General features: G+C 50.2%; 1 protein-coding gene across 4 annotated transcripts in view; it reads right to left on the bottom strand.

Moving 5' to 3' along the window:
- Positions 1–17,628, bottom strand: part of CLOCK (clock circadian regulator) — a 1,757,788-nt gene that overhangs the window by 426,222 nt on the left and 1,313,938 nt on the right. For all 4 annotated transcript variants that reach the window (XM_078678181.1, XM_078678183.1, XM_078678184.1 and 1 more), the window contains one exon: positions 9,417–9,564. In XM_078678181.1, the coding sequence (XP_078534307.1) occupies positions 9,417–9,564 (148 nt within the window). The remainder of the gene's footprint in view (positions 1–9,416; positions 9,565–17,628) is intronic.

The following is a 17,628-nucleotide window of genomic DNA, read 5'->3' as shown; positions in this document are numbered from 1 at the left end:
TTCTCCAGGTCCATAATGAGGCAGGCGGCGCGGGGAAATCTGTCACGTATCTGGTCTTGAACGTGGAAGATTCGGCGGAGGTTCTGGGAGGTGTTCCTCCCCGGAACAAAGCCGCATTGGTCGGGGTGGACCAGCGGGCGTATGACCTGCGCATAACGATCAGCCAGAATTTTCCCCAGGATTTTACAGTCGGCCGACAGGAGCGTGATGGGGCGATACGACCCCATGTGGAGTGGGTCTCTGTGGGGTTTGGGAAAGGTGACAATCACGGATTCCCGCAGTGACTGGGGTAACCTCCCTAGCTGAAGAGACGCTTCGAACACCCGTGATAAATGGGGGACCACTAGGGACGAGAATGTCGAGTAGTATTCCAGCGGGAAGCCGTCCAGTCCCGGCGCTTTATTCCGGGACATGGCACGAATTGCCTGAGTGATGTCAGGGGGTTTTATCCTGGCGTCAAGGGCGCGTTTGTCTACATCCGAGATTGCGGGCAGCGTCAGTGGGTCCAAAAAACGATCCACAGAGTATGGGGAGTATTGGGCCGGAGTCCCGTACACTTGCGTATAGTGTCGCTGGAATGCTATGAGGATCTCGGCCTGCGAGCGCACTAGTACACCGTCTGGATCGACAATATCCGTGATCGGCTTGATTTCGGTATCCTGCCTCGCCATCCAGGCTAGTAGCGCTCCAGTTTTGTCTCTGTCCTTATGTACCCTAGAGGCGTAAGCCCTAAAATTGTATCTGCGGAGGTCAGCGCAGGCAGTCTGATACTCCGTCTTAGCCTTGGCCGTGAGCACGGCGTGCTCCTCCGAGTCATCTGGCCGTTTAGTGAGTGCGGCCAGAGATTGTTCTGAGGCTTGGAGCGTCCGTTCCAGGGTGCGGCGGACTCCCACCACCTGCTTGATGCATTCTCCCCGTGCCACCACCTTAAACGCGTCCCATTCCACCAGTACCGACGATGCCGTGTTTGTGTTGTGCGTAAAGTAGTCGCGGATACTGGTTTCGTGTGTGTCTCTGAATACCGGATCTGCGAGGCAGTCTCTAGGGAGGCGCCAGGCGGGGACAGGTGGGTGCGGGGGGCGCCAGGTTAGACGAATGATGTGAGCGTCATGATCCGAGAGGATCCGACCCAGGTAATCTGTGGAAGCAATCTTAGGGAGGATTGGTGCAGAGCAGAGGAAACGGTCCAGGCGGACCCTGAGGTTATGTGGAATCGAGTGGAAGGAGTAAATGCGTGCCAGTGGGTGTAGGTGTCGCCATGCGTCAGTGATTGCCCAGTGCGTGGTCCATTCCCTGAAGAGTTCTGCCTGTCGGGGAGCCGGGGAGTGTGCGGGGGGAGGATGTGAGCGGTCTAGGGTGGGGTCCAGCGTGCAATTGAAGTCACCTCCCAATATCCACGGAACTGTAGTGAACTGGGCCAAGACGCCCGTGAGGTGGTCCCAGAATTTATCCTGATCCGTATTGGGGGCGTAAATACTACCAAGGAGTACACCCTGTCCATCAAGTATTCCCTCTAGAAGCGCATATCTGCCCTCTCTATCTATCACTCGTCGGAGCTCTCGGAAGGGAGTACCTGGCCTGACCCAAATTAACGCGCCGCGCGCAAACGCTGAGTAGTGAGTGGCACAGAAGGTCCCTCGCCATTTGACCTGCAAGCAAGAGAGTTCGGTAGTGTTCATGTGCGTCTCTTGCAGGAACGCAATACTGGCTGACATACGCCTAATGTATGAGTAAACAGAGTAGCGTTTGCTGGGCGTGTGGAGGCCTCGCACGTTCAGTGTAAGGACATTAATGTCCGAGCGTGTGTCTGCCATTCGTACAGTGTCGTAAGTGGGAGAGGGACCCCCCTGTAGCCCCCGACGGCCGCCAGTGTGTATGTGTCACGTGTACTTCTAGTGCGCCAAGCTTCCACAATCATGGGGGAGGGACTTAGGGAATTAACAACAAATAGAACTTTGGGTGGGAAACAGTCCCAATACTGAGGATATCTCACCGGAGGTGGCATATCCAAACTAGTGTCCCACTAGGGGAGAAATACAACGGATATCTGCGGGGGTGGCAGCGTGTGTCGCTGCTGGGCCTGTGCGCGGATCGGGCTCTGGCAGGATAAGCGTCTATCGCTCGCAAGCGCTCACAATTATTAGACAAAGCAGTCTAGGTTCCTAGACGTCGCGCAAGACAGTAGGCCACCATAAAATGGATATAACAGTGAAAAGTTCTTTCATCATGAAGAGGTGCCAGGTTGGTTGGCCAGGGTAGCGTCCAAGGCATGCATCGTAACAAGGGGGGAGGAGATTGGCCCAATCCCCGACATTGTTCCGTCACTGTCCCGGTCCTTCTCAGGGGTGAACAGGTGCGGTCGACCTTCCAAATCCGACGCTATGGGTGACGTGTGCAATCCGGTCACCGCTCGTAAGGCTTCTCGTCGCTCCTGCATGATTTGCGTGAGGTCGGGTGAGCCCGTGGGGGATGATGGGCTTTTGGGGCGGCCTGATCGAGTACGGCTCGCACCTCGACGTCTGTGGCATCTGAAGTCGTTGTTGCGTGCTCTCTGGGGTCCAGGATTAGGGATTATCGGGCAGTGAAACTCAGTCCAATCCTGTGCCTCCTCCGCCGTGTTGAAAAAGAGGGCTTTCCCCTTGTGCAGTACTTTCAGGCGGGCCGGGAACAGTAGGGAATATTGAAGATCATTTGCGCGGAGGCGCCTCTTGACGTCCAGGTAGGTGGATCGCTGGTGTTGGATCTCTCCGGCATAGTCCGGGAACACCATAACGTGCTGGTCTTCCACTTGTAGGGGGCCCGCCGTCCGGGCCGCACGAAGCACCGCATCGCGGTCTCGGAAGTGCAAGAATTTAGCCAACATGGGTCGCGGAGGGAGGCCCGGCTTGGGCGCCCGGGCCGGGACCCTATGAGCTCTTTCAATGGAAAAATATGCCGACCTTTCCGCCTCCGGTGTAAAAGATTTGGTCCAGAGCTCCATGTATGTTAGAGGGTCCGAGTTCTCAATTCCCTCCGGCAAGCCCAGGACGCGGATGTTACAGCGTCTCGAGCGCCCTTCCAGGTCCACTGTGCGTTCCTCGAGGGCCGCCACGCGGTGCAGGACCTCCTTCAGTTCCGCCTCCTGTGTTTTCACCGCAGGTTGCAGCTCGGTCACAATCCGTTCGCCGTCTTTCACTCTGTCCGCTAGTTTGCGGTGGTCGTCGCGAAGCAAACTGATGTCCGTTGTCAGGACGCCCAATCTCTCCTCCATTGAGAGGCGGGACAATTCGATTGCCGCCAACACCTGGTCCAATTTTGCCGACAGTGTGGGGTCGGTTTGCGACGCATTGGCTTGCGTCCATGTTCTAGTTTGTGGCATCCTCTCGGGGGCCGTCTCGGGGACAGTCGTCGTCTGCGTGGGCCTCGTTTTCCCCATGAGTGCAGTCAGAGATGGGGAGGGCCCGGCCCTCCGTGCACCCCGCAATCAGTAAGCCACCTCTCTTTTGTGTATCCGGGCAGGCAACAGCTCGGTGCAGGTCGGGCTCCTAGTCTCTCTTGGCCACGGGGTGGTCACTGTCCACCTACTTTCCGGGGGAGCAGAGTAACTTGCGGCATCAAGGGGGGTGACAGCCCAGGCGTCAGAAGGGCACTGTTCCTGCAGTCCAGGCTTCTCCGGAGGGGTGCTTGTCAGTGAGGTCGGTCCCCACCCCCTCAGGTGACCCCGGGGGCCGAGGAGCTGGCCCGGGGAGGGGGGGGGGGTTTGATGAGCTGCCCCGGTGTGGTGTGCTGTCGCCTCGGGGTCAGTGGAGCACCGTTTCAGCGGAGTGGAGCCCACGTCAATCACGGCGCCTCGGTCCCCGCGGGCGCCATCTTAGGGCCAGGCACCCGGGCTCACCGGGCCTCACAATGTGAAAGGAGCGTTCTGGCTCCCTCCCCCCCTTGTCCAAGGGCCGACGCCGTCCGCGACCCCTCGGCTGGCCCCAGAGGGGATAGGAGGCCGCCGGGTCACTGAGATTCACGGGAGGAGGGAGGGGGAGGGGTCGGCACTCACCCCCTCCAGGTGGGATCAAGGCCGTCCGGAGGACCCAGCGTCACGTAGGCGGCACCCTCACTGGCGTCCCTTAGTCCGTGGTAGTGGGCTGACCAGTGCTGGGGTTAGGCTCCCGGTCGCGCAGGAGCGCCGAAGTTGTGGATCGCCGGGATGGCGGCCGCCATCTTGCGTACCGGACTGTCACCGCAGTAGATAGCCCGGCTCGGCTCAAGAGCCCGTGGGTCGGTCACCCTGCTCTCCGCTGGGGTTCCGGGGCCGCTAGTCGTCTTCTCCGCCAAGGGCCGTTGCCTCGGGGATAGGCACTCAGAGGCGCCCACCGCAGGTAGAAGGAGCCGCGCCCGCCATCTTGGGTATTCGGCGCTCGGCCCCGGTGTCGATGAGGGACGGGACGGTGTCAGATGCTCGTCCGCAGCTCCCGCAGCACAATCGGAGGACGCCCACCGCAAGTAAGCCTCAGTGGAACAGTTTCTGAAGGCTGAGGCTCCCAGCGATCTCAGAAAGTGGGCAAGATGCTAGCCCGATCGCGGAGCCTCAGAAGGACACAGCCGCCATCGTGGCTTGCCAAGCCACGCCCCCGTCCAGAGTTGGCTTATATTACACTTCGGAACTTTTGAATAAGCGCACCCGCTTTGAAAAAACTGCATTGACCATGATGCTCTTGGGGATACCCGCTGGAATGGTGGAGTAGCGTGCGACCTATGGACCTTTTACTTAAATACGGCTCCCTCGAGCCTTTGAGCTGACGAGCTCAGGTAACGCCCTACGCGCCCGGAGAGGTACCAGACCTGAGAACACTTTGGCAGCCTGCACAGCAACCCCTGTAAATCTCCCTACACTCTGCTGATGAAGGACAATAATCCTGAAACACCGGTGTCCAGAGTTGGCTTATATTACACTTCAGAACTTTTGAATAAGCGCACCCGCTTTGAAAAAACTGCATTGACCATGATGCTCTTGGGGATACCCGCTGGAATGGTGGAGTAGCGTGCGACCTATGGACCTTATAATGAAAATTAAAATTAAAATCAAGAGATCTAGAAATTCATTAGATTAGCAACTCGAAGTAAGATATCTATGGCCATATCTAAATAGTCTAGAAATGTGAAGATGCTCCAAATTGTAGGCAAAATGATGTCATAAGGCTGAAATTACAGGAGCTAATCCTTACCCTAGGAATGTCCCTACTGGGCACCGCAGTCTGTTCCCGTGGGGCTGCTCAATAGGGTAAGGTACCTGTAATAGAAAGAGACACATGTGTACAACATATACTGAGTATCAGTTTCAACTTCAGAAGGAGAGGGGTGTGAGAAATGCAAACTGTTTTGATGACTAATCATCGGGTGGTAGGAACGAAATATCTCGGGAGGGAGATATGGAATAGTTCGCTGTAGTATCCTCCACCATTTCCGAGATTAAAACGAGTAAACCGGATCCCTCCAGGGCACTCCCAGAGGTACGGCATGTATGGCAGAACCCGTTGAGACGACGGGCGGACCCCCGGGTACACGAAAAGAGGCCTTCCCTGCGAAGAACAGACGGTGTAGACACCACCCAGATTCAGGTAGCAGAAGGAGCCGTGATGCAGCACCGTTTTCCCCACATCGAGCCCCCGTGTGGCCCGCCCCCGTTCAAAAACGGCAAGCCATATCCACAAACCGCCTCACCAGGAGTAAGTGCCCACAAGGGTGTGTGGATCGCTCGGGAAGGCACTCTAGTATAATGGCAGGATACAAACAGCGAGGTTAGAAGGGCACCGGCAGCTCAACAGGGATATTGCCGTTCACGTACAAACATACCGCTTACCTGTAGTAAGAGCAGCCAAGGTCCGTAACCTACCCCCACGGAGAGCGCTCCAACGGTAGCGCGGAACAGCTGGTACCGGAGTATCAAAACACCCGGGACTAAATAGTGTCCCGTACTTCCGCCAAACGGACTCTGTCGGTGGGCGTGGCTCCCGGCGTACCCGTCTGCGCATGCGTGGGCTTAGCGTTTGCGTGTCGTGACTGACTGCTAATACCCGATGCTGAGAACGTGGCGGCCATCTTTGAAGGGGTTAAACACAGGGGACCTCTATGGGTTCTACATTTGCCCCGAGCCTAGCCTGTATCTATATGGCCACCTTTGAAGACCACTATATCCACTCAGCGCAGAATCCCTTTCTCCAGAATATCACACTCTGGCGCAGGTATATCGATGATATACTGGTCCTCTGGCGAGGGGACCGGGAGAGCTGCGACTCCTTCTGCGCTTGGATCAACCATCAGAACCCTTTCATCAGGTTTACAGGCACGATTTCAGATACCATGATACCATTCTTGGATTTAACCATCTGCATGGACCAAGAAGGGTTAAGCACCTCTCTCTATCGCAAGGAGACGGACAAGAATAGCCTGCTCCTCTTCAACAGTAATCATCCCAGAGCCTTACAGGAAAATCTGCCCTTTGGTCAGTTCCTGAGGATCCGCAGAAACTGTACTGCCAGTTCCGACTACAAAAAAGAGTCTGCTCTACTCCAACACAAACTACTAGATAGAGGGTATCCCACCAGATTAATTCACAATTCACGCAAAAGAGACCTAGAGGTGCCCTGTTGGAGACAAGTCAAAAAGAACCTGACAACCTGATTACTTGTGTAACTTGTTTTACAAGAAACTCAGCGTTTTTGAAAAAAACTGTGAACAAACACTGGGGTTTACTTAACACGGGGGGCCTTGATATACCACGTCCCCGTCTTGCCTTTAAACGTACGTCCAATCTTAAAGATGCCCTGATCCACACACGCCCCAAAAAACCAACAGGCACTGGCCAAAGTACCTTGTGGAGGCTTCCACCAATAGTTGGTCACTATCAGTGTGGTGGTTGTGTTGTTTGTCCACAGACAATACAATGTAAAGATATCAAACTATCGGATACCTTTACATGGCACATGAATAAACACACAAATTGCAATAGCTCCAGATGTATCTACTTACTGATCTGCCCCTGCGGAAAAAACTACATTGGCATGACAATGAGGCAGGTTAAGCTGCGAATCATGGAGCATAAAAGCAATATTCGGTGCTCTAAAACCCATACTAGACTCTATGAACACTATGTCCAACATGGCCACCAGGCAGATAGCATCAGATGGTTAGTACTGGAGTCTCATTCATCCATCACGCAACAAGCACTGTTCAGGATTGAACAGCGATGAATACATCGTCTTCAATTAGACACAATGGGCTTGAATGACTCCGTCCGTTGGGCATCACTATCAAGATGATCCTCATGTATATGAAAAAATAACCACTCACTGTCACACATGATGCAGCGTATCAACCCAGCCCTCCCCCTTGCCCCTACCTGATGATGTCCAACTCAGCCTCCCCACACATGAATAGCACCTTGCCATGTGGGATCCCAATCCACTTAACTCACAACCATTGTATGTTTGTGTTTCCACCGTCCCCGAGTACACATTCAATTGTCTCACTTGGACATTTTTCTACACCACGTTACAACGATTAGGCGTGATATATCCTCACGACCGCAACCACGTTGTAACAACCAGTTTTTGGGTGTAACCACGGGACTAACTATCTTGTGGGCACTTGGGTTCCCTCTCCTTTAACCCCTTCAAAGATGGCCGCCACGTTCTCAGCATCGGGTATTAGCAGTCAGTCACGACACGCAAACGCTAAGCCCACGCATGCGCAGACGGGTACGCCGGGAGCCACGCCCACCGGCAGAGTCCGTTTGGCGGAAGTACGGGACACTATTTAGTCCCGGCTGTTCCGATACTCCGGTACCAGCTGTTCCGCGCTACCGTTGGAGCGCTCTCCGTGGGGGTAGGTTACGGACCTTGGCTGCTCTTACTACAGGTAAGCGGTATGTTTGTACGTGAACGGCAATATCCCTGTTGAGCTGCAGGTGCCCTTCTTACCTCGCTGTTTGTATCCTGCCATTATACTAGAGTGCCTTCCCGAGTGATCCACATACCCTTGTGGGCACTTACTCCTGGTGAGGCGGTTTGTGGATATGGCTCGCCGTTTTTGAACGGGGGGCGGGCCACACGAGGGCTCGATGTGGGGAAAACGGTGCCGCATCACGGCTCCTTCTGCTACCTGAATCTGGGTGGTGTCTACACCGTCTGTTCCTCGCAGGGCAGGCCTCTTTTCGTGCACCCGGGGGTCCGCCCGTCGTCTCAACGGGTTCTGCCATACATGCCGTACCTCTGGGAGTGCCCTGGAGGGATCCGGTTTACTTGTTTTAATTTCGGAAATGGTGGAGGATACTACAGCGAACTATTCCATATCTCCCTCCCGAGATATTTCGTTCCTACCACCCGATGATTAGTCATCAAAACAGTGTGCATTTCTCACACCCCTCTCCTTCTGAAGTTGAAACTGATACTCAGTATATGTTGTACACGTGTGTCTCTTTCTATTACAAGTACCTTACCCTATTGAGCAGCCCCACGGGAACAGACTGCGGGGCCCAGTAGGGACATTCCTAGGGTAAGGATTAGCTCCTGTAATTTCAGCCTTATGACATCATTTTGCCTACAATTTGGAGCATCTTCACATTTCTAGACTATTTAGATATGGCCATAGATATCTTACTTCGAGGTGCTAATCTAATGAACTTCTAGATCTCTTGATTTTAATTTTAATTTTCATTATGTTCGCATGTGTGTACCAAGGAGAACTGTGATAAAACTGGGAAGTTCTAGTGTTGATGGAATACCGCCAATGTTTAAATTGCCTGGCTTATTTCCACACTTTTCTTCTAGGTCTCCCCATTAGAGCAGTACCATTAGGCCTGCCATCTTACTGACCGAGTGAGGTTGTATGTTTCTCTTTTTATGTTCACTGTGTAGTACTGAGCACTTGAGGTCCTGAAGAATTGCCATTTGGCAAGAAACATGTCGACCTACCTAGAGGGTTGAGTTAGTCAGCTGTACCCCTTACAGTCCCTACCTCCCCTCTCACCCTTTTAACTAAGGGAGTCAGCCACGCGAATAAATAGCCTTGTAGACTGACTCACCTTCTTTTAATATCACCACCCTGTCACGACTACACCTTAACCAGACCCCTCACACGCACTCAACCATTGGCTGGAACAAAAGAACTCCAACAAAGAGCGCCCTTGTGGCGCCCGTCGGACATTGCAGCGCCAGTTTGACGAGGAGCAGGAGACCAATGATGAAGCATGACACCTAACTGTCTGCGTGTGTGAGGTCTTCTAGTTCCAATAAGGGAACATCTTGTCCCCTGCCTTGGTTCTCCCCCTTAGTACACGCATACGTTTTATCGCTCCACTGGGGAACTTTGTACCAACACAATGATCTACTGTACAAATAAAGCCATTTAGTTTAACGTAAGTCACAAATCAACACAAAGGTTACCTTACAACTGTATGTGTACAGACAATAAACTCGGGCCTGGAATTCCACTGATGGTAAGTGATATAGTAATGAGTCTGAAGCCATATCCACTGTTGTCCTTTTGTCAGGAACCTATAATAACATGACTTGCCTTTTCCATATTGCATTACTAAAAAACAAATAACAAAAAAGTATTCTTAACTTTTAAATCTTGAATTGTAGGACATAGAACAAAAAGTAAACTACATATGTGCATCCAAAAAAGGTCGATATTAAATTATCTGCAATTAAATATCATAATACGTTTGTCATAAGGAAGGATTTAGTACCATAAAGGAGAATACTTGAAAAGGTCAAGAGCCAAAGTGTCCCTGAAAGTCAGAAGAGCAGTTCAAGCAAACCTTAAAGTATAACACAAATTGTAAGAATGGGGATTACTGCTTAACTGGAAAAATCATAAAGTATTGAATCAGAAAATTGCACTCAAGTGAATTAACTCGGAAATGAAAATAATTGCACAGTAGTTCATGACTGCTTGCTAGTGACTCATGATTTCAGCGAACATTATTAGTTATGTAGACTCAGGTTACTTAATGTCAGGTAAGTATTACCCAATGCAAGTTTGTCATGGCTACTTCATCTCTCTTTAGTGGAAAATCATTTTGCTCTGTGTTTAGCTTTACCACAGACGCGCAAGCTCTCTTGTGCGTCTGACGCTAACACACCCGCCTCATACACCCCTAACTGTCAGCGTGTGAGGAGGTGCCAGAGTTGTCAGATCAAACTGATCTGATCACTGGACAGAGCCCTTCCCAGCGCTGGATACTGGGAAGGATTGCTGGGACATCGAGGGACCTTGGAAACCTGGCCCCATTGTCCAACCGTCCACAGTACAACGTGGGATTAGCATCCTGGTCTCCGGTGACATGAGCTCATGCATCTGGACCCGTCTGCACCTGAGTGTGCTCGTGGAAACTGAGGCCGTTTCTTTGGTCAGGTAGGTACCCAGAGCCGAAGGCATCGCTCTCCACATTGAAGCATGTGAGTGGTGGTGAGGTGCGTGCTGCCAACAGGGGTGGCTCCTCCATGTGGGCGGAGGAGCGTTGTCCCCCTACTTTCTCGCAGAGCGAGACGCAGAAATATAAACTGGTATTATGAATACCATTTTATGTTATTGCGAGAAAGCAGAAGGGATTGGATGGGGGCGGGCGGGTGGGCGGTCCTGCTGCAGGGCAGGGCAGGGGAGGGGAGTGGAGGAGTGGCTTGCCCACTGTTGTGGGTGCTGACTGTTGGACAGCCCCAGGGCCGACCAAACCAGTCATACGCACGCTCCGTTTTCTCCATGTAGGCTACATGCAGCCTGCATGGAGGAAACAGCCTCCCCATAGACGCCTATGCGGTCGGAGTCCAAGCCAATCACTTTTTTTTTTAAATTGAAAAGCCAAGTAGTTACAAAAAGGAAGTTACTTTCATTAATGAATAAAATATAGTACAATACATAGTTCAAATTGTGGATCGCATTTAAATAGTTAAATAAATAGTTAGATATATCAGTATATACATACATTATTTCATTGTGAGTCTTTTTTTTAAGATCAATAACAATAATAAGCACTCAAGCTACTCTTTAAGCTTTCCCCAGAGCTCCTCTATTGTTGCGCCATACCATCAGGGGTTCCCATATCTTCCTATCCTTCTCCCTGGACCATCGGCCCTTGCTCTTATATAGTGAAGTTTCCTTTACATAAATATTTAGTACACAGTAAAGCCACAGCTGGTGTGTGGATAGGTCCATATCTATCCATGCAGTGGCAATCAGCAGCCGAGCCACAGCTACTGTTATAAATATAAAGTCTTGCTGGGATGGATCTAAGGTTGCCTGACAAGCATATCCTAGTAGTATTAGAGCTGGGCTTATGGTAATTGCCTTGTTAGTTGTATAGAGCCAGAACGTCTATATACCTTCTTTCAGATGTACAAGTTTAGTGCAGGAATAAAACTTGTGCATGCTGTCCGCTGGACTCGTTTGGCATCTAGGGCACTTATCATTCTCCCTCTTCCCCCACCTATATAGCTTGGCCGGCGTATAGTACAGGTTAAATTTAGTTTTGTAATGTTGGGCTTTTAAGTAGGCTGATCTTTCTCCCCAGTTCGATTGACATATCCCAGGCAACATCCCCATCACCTAGCTTTTCTACCCACTTTGCCTCAGTCTTTCCAGATCATCAGGGAGGGTCTCAATTAGATCTTGATAATAGTCTTTAATCCTACTCTCTTGGGGACTTGCAATTTTCAAGATTGGGATTTTAGCCAAGTTTAGGGAGCCGCTGGGAAGGAGCTTAAGACACTTCTGAATCTGTATATTTAAACTGTGTTCCACTATTAACACTGTATCTTTTAACAAGCCCTGAAAAAGAAATATTCTCAGTATGGTTATACAGATTTGTAATCCAGTCTATTCCAGCCTGCTTCCAGTTCATAGCCATTCCATCATATAATGCAGCTGGAAATAGAGAGGATCACCATATGGTCGTATACCTGTTATATCTGGGGTCCTTCAACAGTCTGCTGACCTTTTTCCAGATCTTCCAGGCCGCCTTGACACACTTGAACAGCGTCTTCTTATAGTAGCTTGTTTCAAGTTGCCAGAGGAAGAGCCCTTCTGCCTCTTTTCCAATGGATAAGTGGCATATTGAGGGTAAATCAAGCTCGTCATTACTCATTCCACCGGGTAGTAGGAGAGTACCCATCTGTAGTAGTGTGGCGGACCAGTAATAAAATAGCAGATTGGGAACTCCCCACCCACCTTGGTCACGGAGAAGAGTCATAGTTTTCAGTGCACGTCGTGTTTTCTGGTAGCTCCAAATAAAGTTAGAGAACATAGTGTTCATTTCGTTTTTAGTTGCGTCTGCACGTTCAAGGGGGATTGAGCAGAATAAATACAATAATTTGGGAAAACTTTTCATTTTTAATACGTCAGATCTTCCTATTATTGTTAGCTGTAGCTTATCCAAACATCTGAGTTCCAAGTTTATTTTATCTAGAGCTGGGTCAAGGTTAATTGCCCACAATGCATCCATGTTAGATGTTATATTAACCCCTAGATATGTGGCCGAATCTACTTTGCGGAAGTCTTGGATATGGCATTGGGGAGAGCAGATTATTTGTGTCTTCCCCTATTAAAGACATACCCAAATTTCTTTCCACATTCCTCGGCCATATTTTCAACTTCTCTAATTGCTTCATCCGGTTCTGTGATGATTACTGCAATAACAGCTGCATATGCTAGAATCTTTGTGTTATACCCTTTGCTAGTTACAGGTTTAATTGCAGAGTTTTGTATAATCTGGTTGATAAAGGGGTCTTAGTATATGGCAATTAGGATTGGGGAGCAGGAGCATCCCTGTCTTGTCCCTCTGGCTATCTCGATTCTTCCCGATGTGCTACCCATCACCTGATGTTTTGGGTACGGTTTGTAATACATGGCCAGGATAGCAGTCAATAGGCGTGGACCCAGCCCCCTCTCTGATAGAGCTCCCCAGAGGTACTGCCACAATACCTGATCAAAGGCTTTCTCAGCGCCCAGGAGGACCACAGCCACTTCATTACCTTCTGCCTCTGCTATGTCTAACATTGAGATAGCCCGCGTGATGTGGTCTGTGGTCCTTCTGCCCGGTGAAAAGCCATTTTGCCACAGTGATACAGATGTCGCTATGATTCTCTGTAGCCTATTAGCTATGATTTCTTAGCAGGTTTTGGCAACAGAGTACATCAGCGAAATGGGGCGATGAGAGGCTGGCAGTTCCGGTGGTTTGCCCTTTTTGACAAATATCACTACGTTCGTTCCCTGCCATGATTAGGGCGGGATCCCGCTATATTGCACATCTATAAACAGGTCATGCATAACCGGGGCAATCTCATGTACTAGTGTTTTATAAAGTTCCAGAGGGATTTTATGCAGACCGGCTGCTTTCCCTGAAGGGAGAGAGCCTATTGCCTCAGAATCTCTTCCAGTACAAACTATTCTTCCAACTCCAGATATGTTGTTAAGTTTATTTTTCAGAGCACCGGCCGGCTATCGCCATCGGTAGTTGAGTTCGCTCCAGGAGAGTCAGCTTGGTATAGCTGCCTATAAAACTGCTCAAAGACACCAATAATCTTCGCAGGGCTCATCTCATACTGTCCATTGCTGTTCTTAATTATGGCATTGTTATTTCTAGCAGTTTTCTGTCTTGTGCACATTGCTAGTAATCTTCCTGCTAACTCTCCATACTCATACATCTCACCCTTGTGTACTTGATAGGTTTGTGCCACTTTTCCGAGAAAATAACTATTGATTCTCTGCTTTTGTTATAGCTAGTTTCGCCATATATGTTCCTTTCTTGTCTCATCCTGTTCCCCCTTGCTGATCAAATTCACATGAGCTACCTCTAGTTTGGCCAGTCTTCCTATTAGCGAGGTGACCTTGCTCTTCCGGTGTTTCCGACGCAGTCCCACTTAGCTAATGGCATCCCCTCTCAGACCAGCTTTAAGGGTATCCCACACTATTCTGATTGAGGCTCTATATCGGTTCATATCTAAGAATTCTGTGGTCCAGTGTTTAATGTGTGTAAGGAACTCATAATTTGCTAGCAGTTTCCTGTCAAATGACCAGCTACTCTGCTTCCTGTCCCCGCACCTCCCCCCTGCCCTATAAAGGTTGTGGTCCAAAAAAAGTTTCGGAAGTTTCTTAATCTCAACCTCATTCAGTATTTTATTTGAGGTAAGAAAGTAATCCAAACAAAAATATTTTCTATGGGGGTGAGAAAAGTAGGTGAACCCAGAATAATTCGCATTTTTTACAGCCCAAACGCCTGCCAGCCCAGGGCTGTCTTCAAAGGTGGCCATTGCCCTAAATACTTGGGGTTTCCTCCCACTGTATTTTTTAATTTGATCCTTAGTATTTTCTAAATGTATATTTAGGTCGCCAAGGATTAGCAGGGTTTCCGACCAGGAGGCAAGCTTTATTTCCAGTTCTTCCCAAATTTTAGGATCATCCTTGTTTGACCCAAAAACGGTCCCTATCGTCAACCCTGTATTTAATGTGATTACTGCCCAAGGTCCCCATTTATCGGCCAGCAAATGCTTCACTGTGCTTAATGTATATAGCTACCCTTGTGATCATGGAAGTCTGAGTGGAGCAAACAGCCAGATCATAGCCCCTCATATGGAGAGCATCCTTATTGCACTATGGGATATGCGTTTCCTGTGAACAAATTGAATCAGGGCTAATAGACTTTAGTATTTCATACACTTTATATCTCTTATTTTTATCGTTTAGCCCCCCCACGCTGACTGAGCAGATCTTAAGTTTATCCATATTTATCCGCAGAGCCTATCCATTTGAACCATATTGTACTAAGATTTCCTACTCAAATGTTTCCCTTTTTGCTACCTACTCCTGACTTTTTTCCTTTTTATTCTGCAGCCACACCCACCCACCCAACTTTGCCAACCCCCCCCCCCCCTCCCCCCCGACTCTCAGCCCCGGCCTGCCTTTTTGCCCCCCGAACCCTCTCCCTCCATGGAAGCTTCCAGACCAAGGGTCTGTATGTGATGAAGCACCATGATCAGTGAGACCTTCCTAATAACACACAAGGTAAAAAAAAAAAAGAAAAGAAAAGACAGAAAATAGCCGTAAGATAATATAAAGAGAGATTTGGCTAAGAAGTAGCCTGTATCACATGTTAACCATTTATAGTGGCATAAGTTCATCTCTTCCTCCAGGATTTCCAGACTATTGTGACAATCACAATTGCCATATGACAGGCCATTGCCTCTTCTACTCCCTAAGTTCCTCCAGAGCTTCCTTCGCTCCATGAAGGAACTTTCCAAAGCCAGCTCCAACACCAACGACATCCCGCCGTCACAAGCCCTGTGCCACTCACTCGCCACCTTCTTCAACCGCAAGATAGCAGACATCCACGACAGCTTCAACACCCAGACAGACCCAACAGACAGCAACACAACAGACCCTCCGCACACCATCGACCACGACACCCTGCTAGCCTGGGCCAGCGTGAGCATCGATGACACCATCAAGACCATGAGCATGATCCACTCCGGCTCTCCGTCAGATCCCTTCCTGCACCACGTCTTCAACAAAGCAAGCAGCTCCATCGCACCCCACCTGCGCAACGTCATCAATCTCTCCCTCGAGAATGCGACCTTCCCAGAGAGCTGGAAACACGCCGAGATCAACGCCCTACTGAAAAACCCAAGGCTGACCCAAGAGACCTCAAGAACTTCGGCTCATCTCTCTGCTCTCCTTCCCGGCGAAGGTCATCGAGAAAACCGTCAACAGACAGCTAACCCGATACCTTGAAGAAAACAGAATCCTGGACCCTTCCCAGTCAGGGCCCGCAGTAACCACAGCACCGGGCCCGCCCTCATCGCCGCCACTGACGACATCAGGACCCTGCTGGACAACGGCGTGACTGCAGCACTCATCCTCCTAGACCTCTCCGCCGCCTTCAACATCGTCTGCCACCGCACACTATGCGCACGCCTCCACGCCGCTGGGATCCGAGACACGGCTCTGGAATGGACCACCTCCTTCCTCACCGGCAGAACCCAGAGCGTCCGCCTCCTCCCATTCCAGTCCAAAGCCTCCGAGATCATCTGCTGCATATCCCAGGGATCCTCCCTGAGCCCGACACGGTTCAACATTTACATGGCCCCGCTTGCACATGTCGCCCGACAGCACGACCTCAACATAATCTCCTACGCCGACGACACTCAACTGATCCTCTCCCTCACCAAGGACCCCATCACCGCCAAAGCCAACCTCCACGAAGGAATGAAGACCGTCGCCGACTGGATGAAGACCAACCGTCTGAAGCTGAACTCGGACAAGAAGGAGGTTCTCATCCTCGGCTCCAAACCTTCAGCCTGGGATGACTCCTGGTGGCCGACAGCACTGGGAGCAGCCCCGACACACACCGACCATGCACACAACCTGGGAATCATCCTTGACTCAACGCTCTCAATGACCAAGCAGGTCAACGTCGTCTCCTCCTCCTGCTTCAACACCCTCTGCATGCTCCGCAAGATCTACAGATGGATCGCGACAGATACAAGAAAGACAGTCACCCAGGCCCTCGTCAGCAGCAGACTCGACTATAGAAACGCCCTCTATGCAGGAGCCCGGACCAAGCTCATCAAACAACTACTGCAAAAACAACACATCCAAAACGCCTCAGCACGACTGATCCTTGATGTACCACGCCACGGCCACATCACCCCCCACCTGAGGGACCTGCACTGGCTCCCGTCAGCAAGAGGATATCCTTCAAGCTCCTCATCCATGCACATAAGGAAATCCACAAGACCAGACCAGCCTACCTCAACAGATGGCTCTCCTTCTACATCCCCAACCGCCAGCTACACTCCGCCGACCTCTCACTCGTCACCGTCCCGCGCATCCGAAGAACAACCACCGGCGGGAGATCCTTCTCCCACCTCGCCGCCGTATTCTCTCTCGCAGTTACATCTAGGAGGTTTCAGTTGTTTTATGAAGCTGACCTCTCCAGAGGAAACGTGAGCAATCCAGGGTAACTGAGCCTAGCTCAACTTCTGATGGAGCAGGTAACAGGTTTATTGGCCTCTCGTAACGAGGGCCTGAGTAGCAGAATCTATGAACAGGAGTAATTATCTAGACATTGTGGTAATACCTCAAACAATTCAGGGGAAAAGTAGGTTTCTTTAAAAAATAACAGCCATGACTGGAGATTTAAAAATAACGCTCAAACATTTCAACATGCATGTTCCTATGGAAATGAACACAGTACAACCTATGATAAAAACAAGGGATTAGCCAGGGCCAGAAACTATTTGTACAAGAAGCAATAACCAAATTTAAAGCTCACAATAATATTGTTTGTCAAATGGCTTGCTTACTTTTCACTGGCTTTCACCATCCATGGTTACTGTAGTATTTTTCTTTGGCGGCTGAGGGAGCAGTTGTAATAAAACTCTTATTTGCTTCGAATTTGACATTTGCCGCCACTGCAGCTTGTAATTTTACTGTACCACCGCACGCATTTGCTCTAATATAGAGCGGCCCCTGAATTCGTCCATATATTCACACGTTTAACTTTCCCAGATGCCTACAGGGGCTTGCCCATTTACAAGGTGTCGACATTTTCACATTTGCTTTGGACATTTTACTTTCTCTGGTGTTTGTGGAAAAGAC

The sequence above is a fragment of the Lissotriton helveticus genome, chromosome 2_2 (assembly GCF_964261635.1).
Source record: "Lissotriton helveticus chromosome 2_2, aLisHel1.1, whole genome shotgun sequence".
NCBI lineage: Eukaryota > Metazoa > Chordata > Amphibia > Caudata > Salamandridae > Lissotriton > Lissotriton helveticus.
This window is presented reverse-complemented; position numbering and strand designations above follow the sequence as displayed.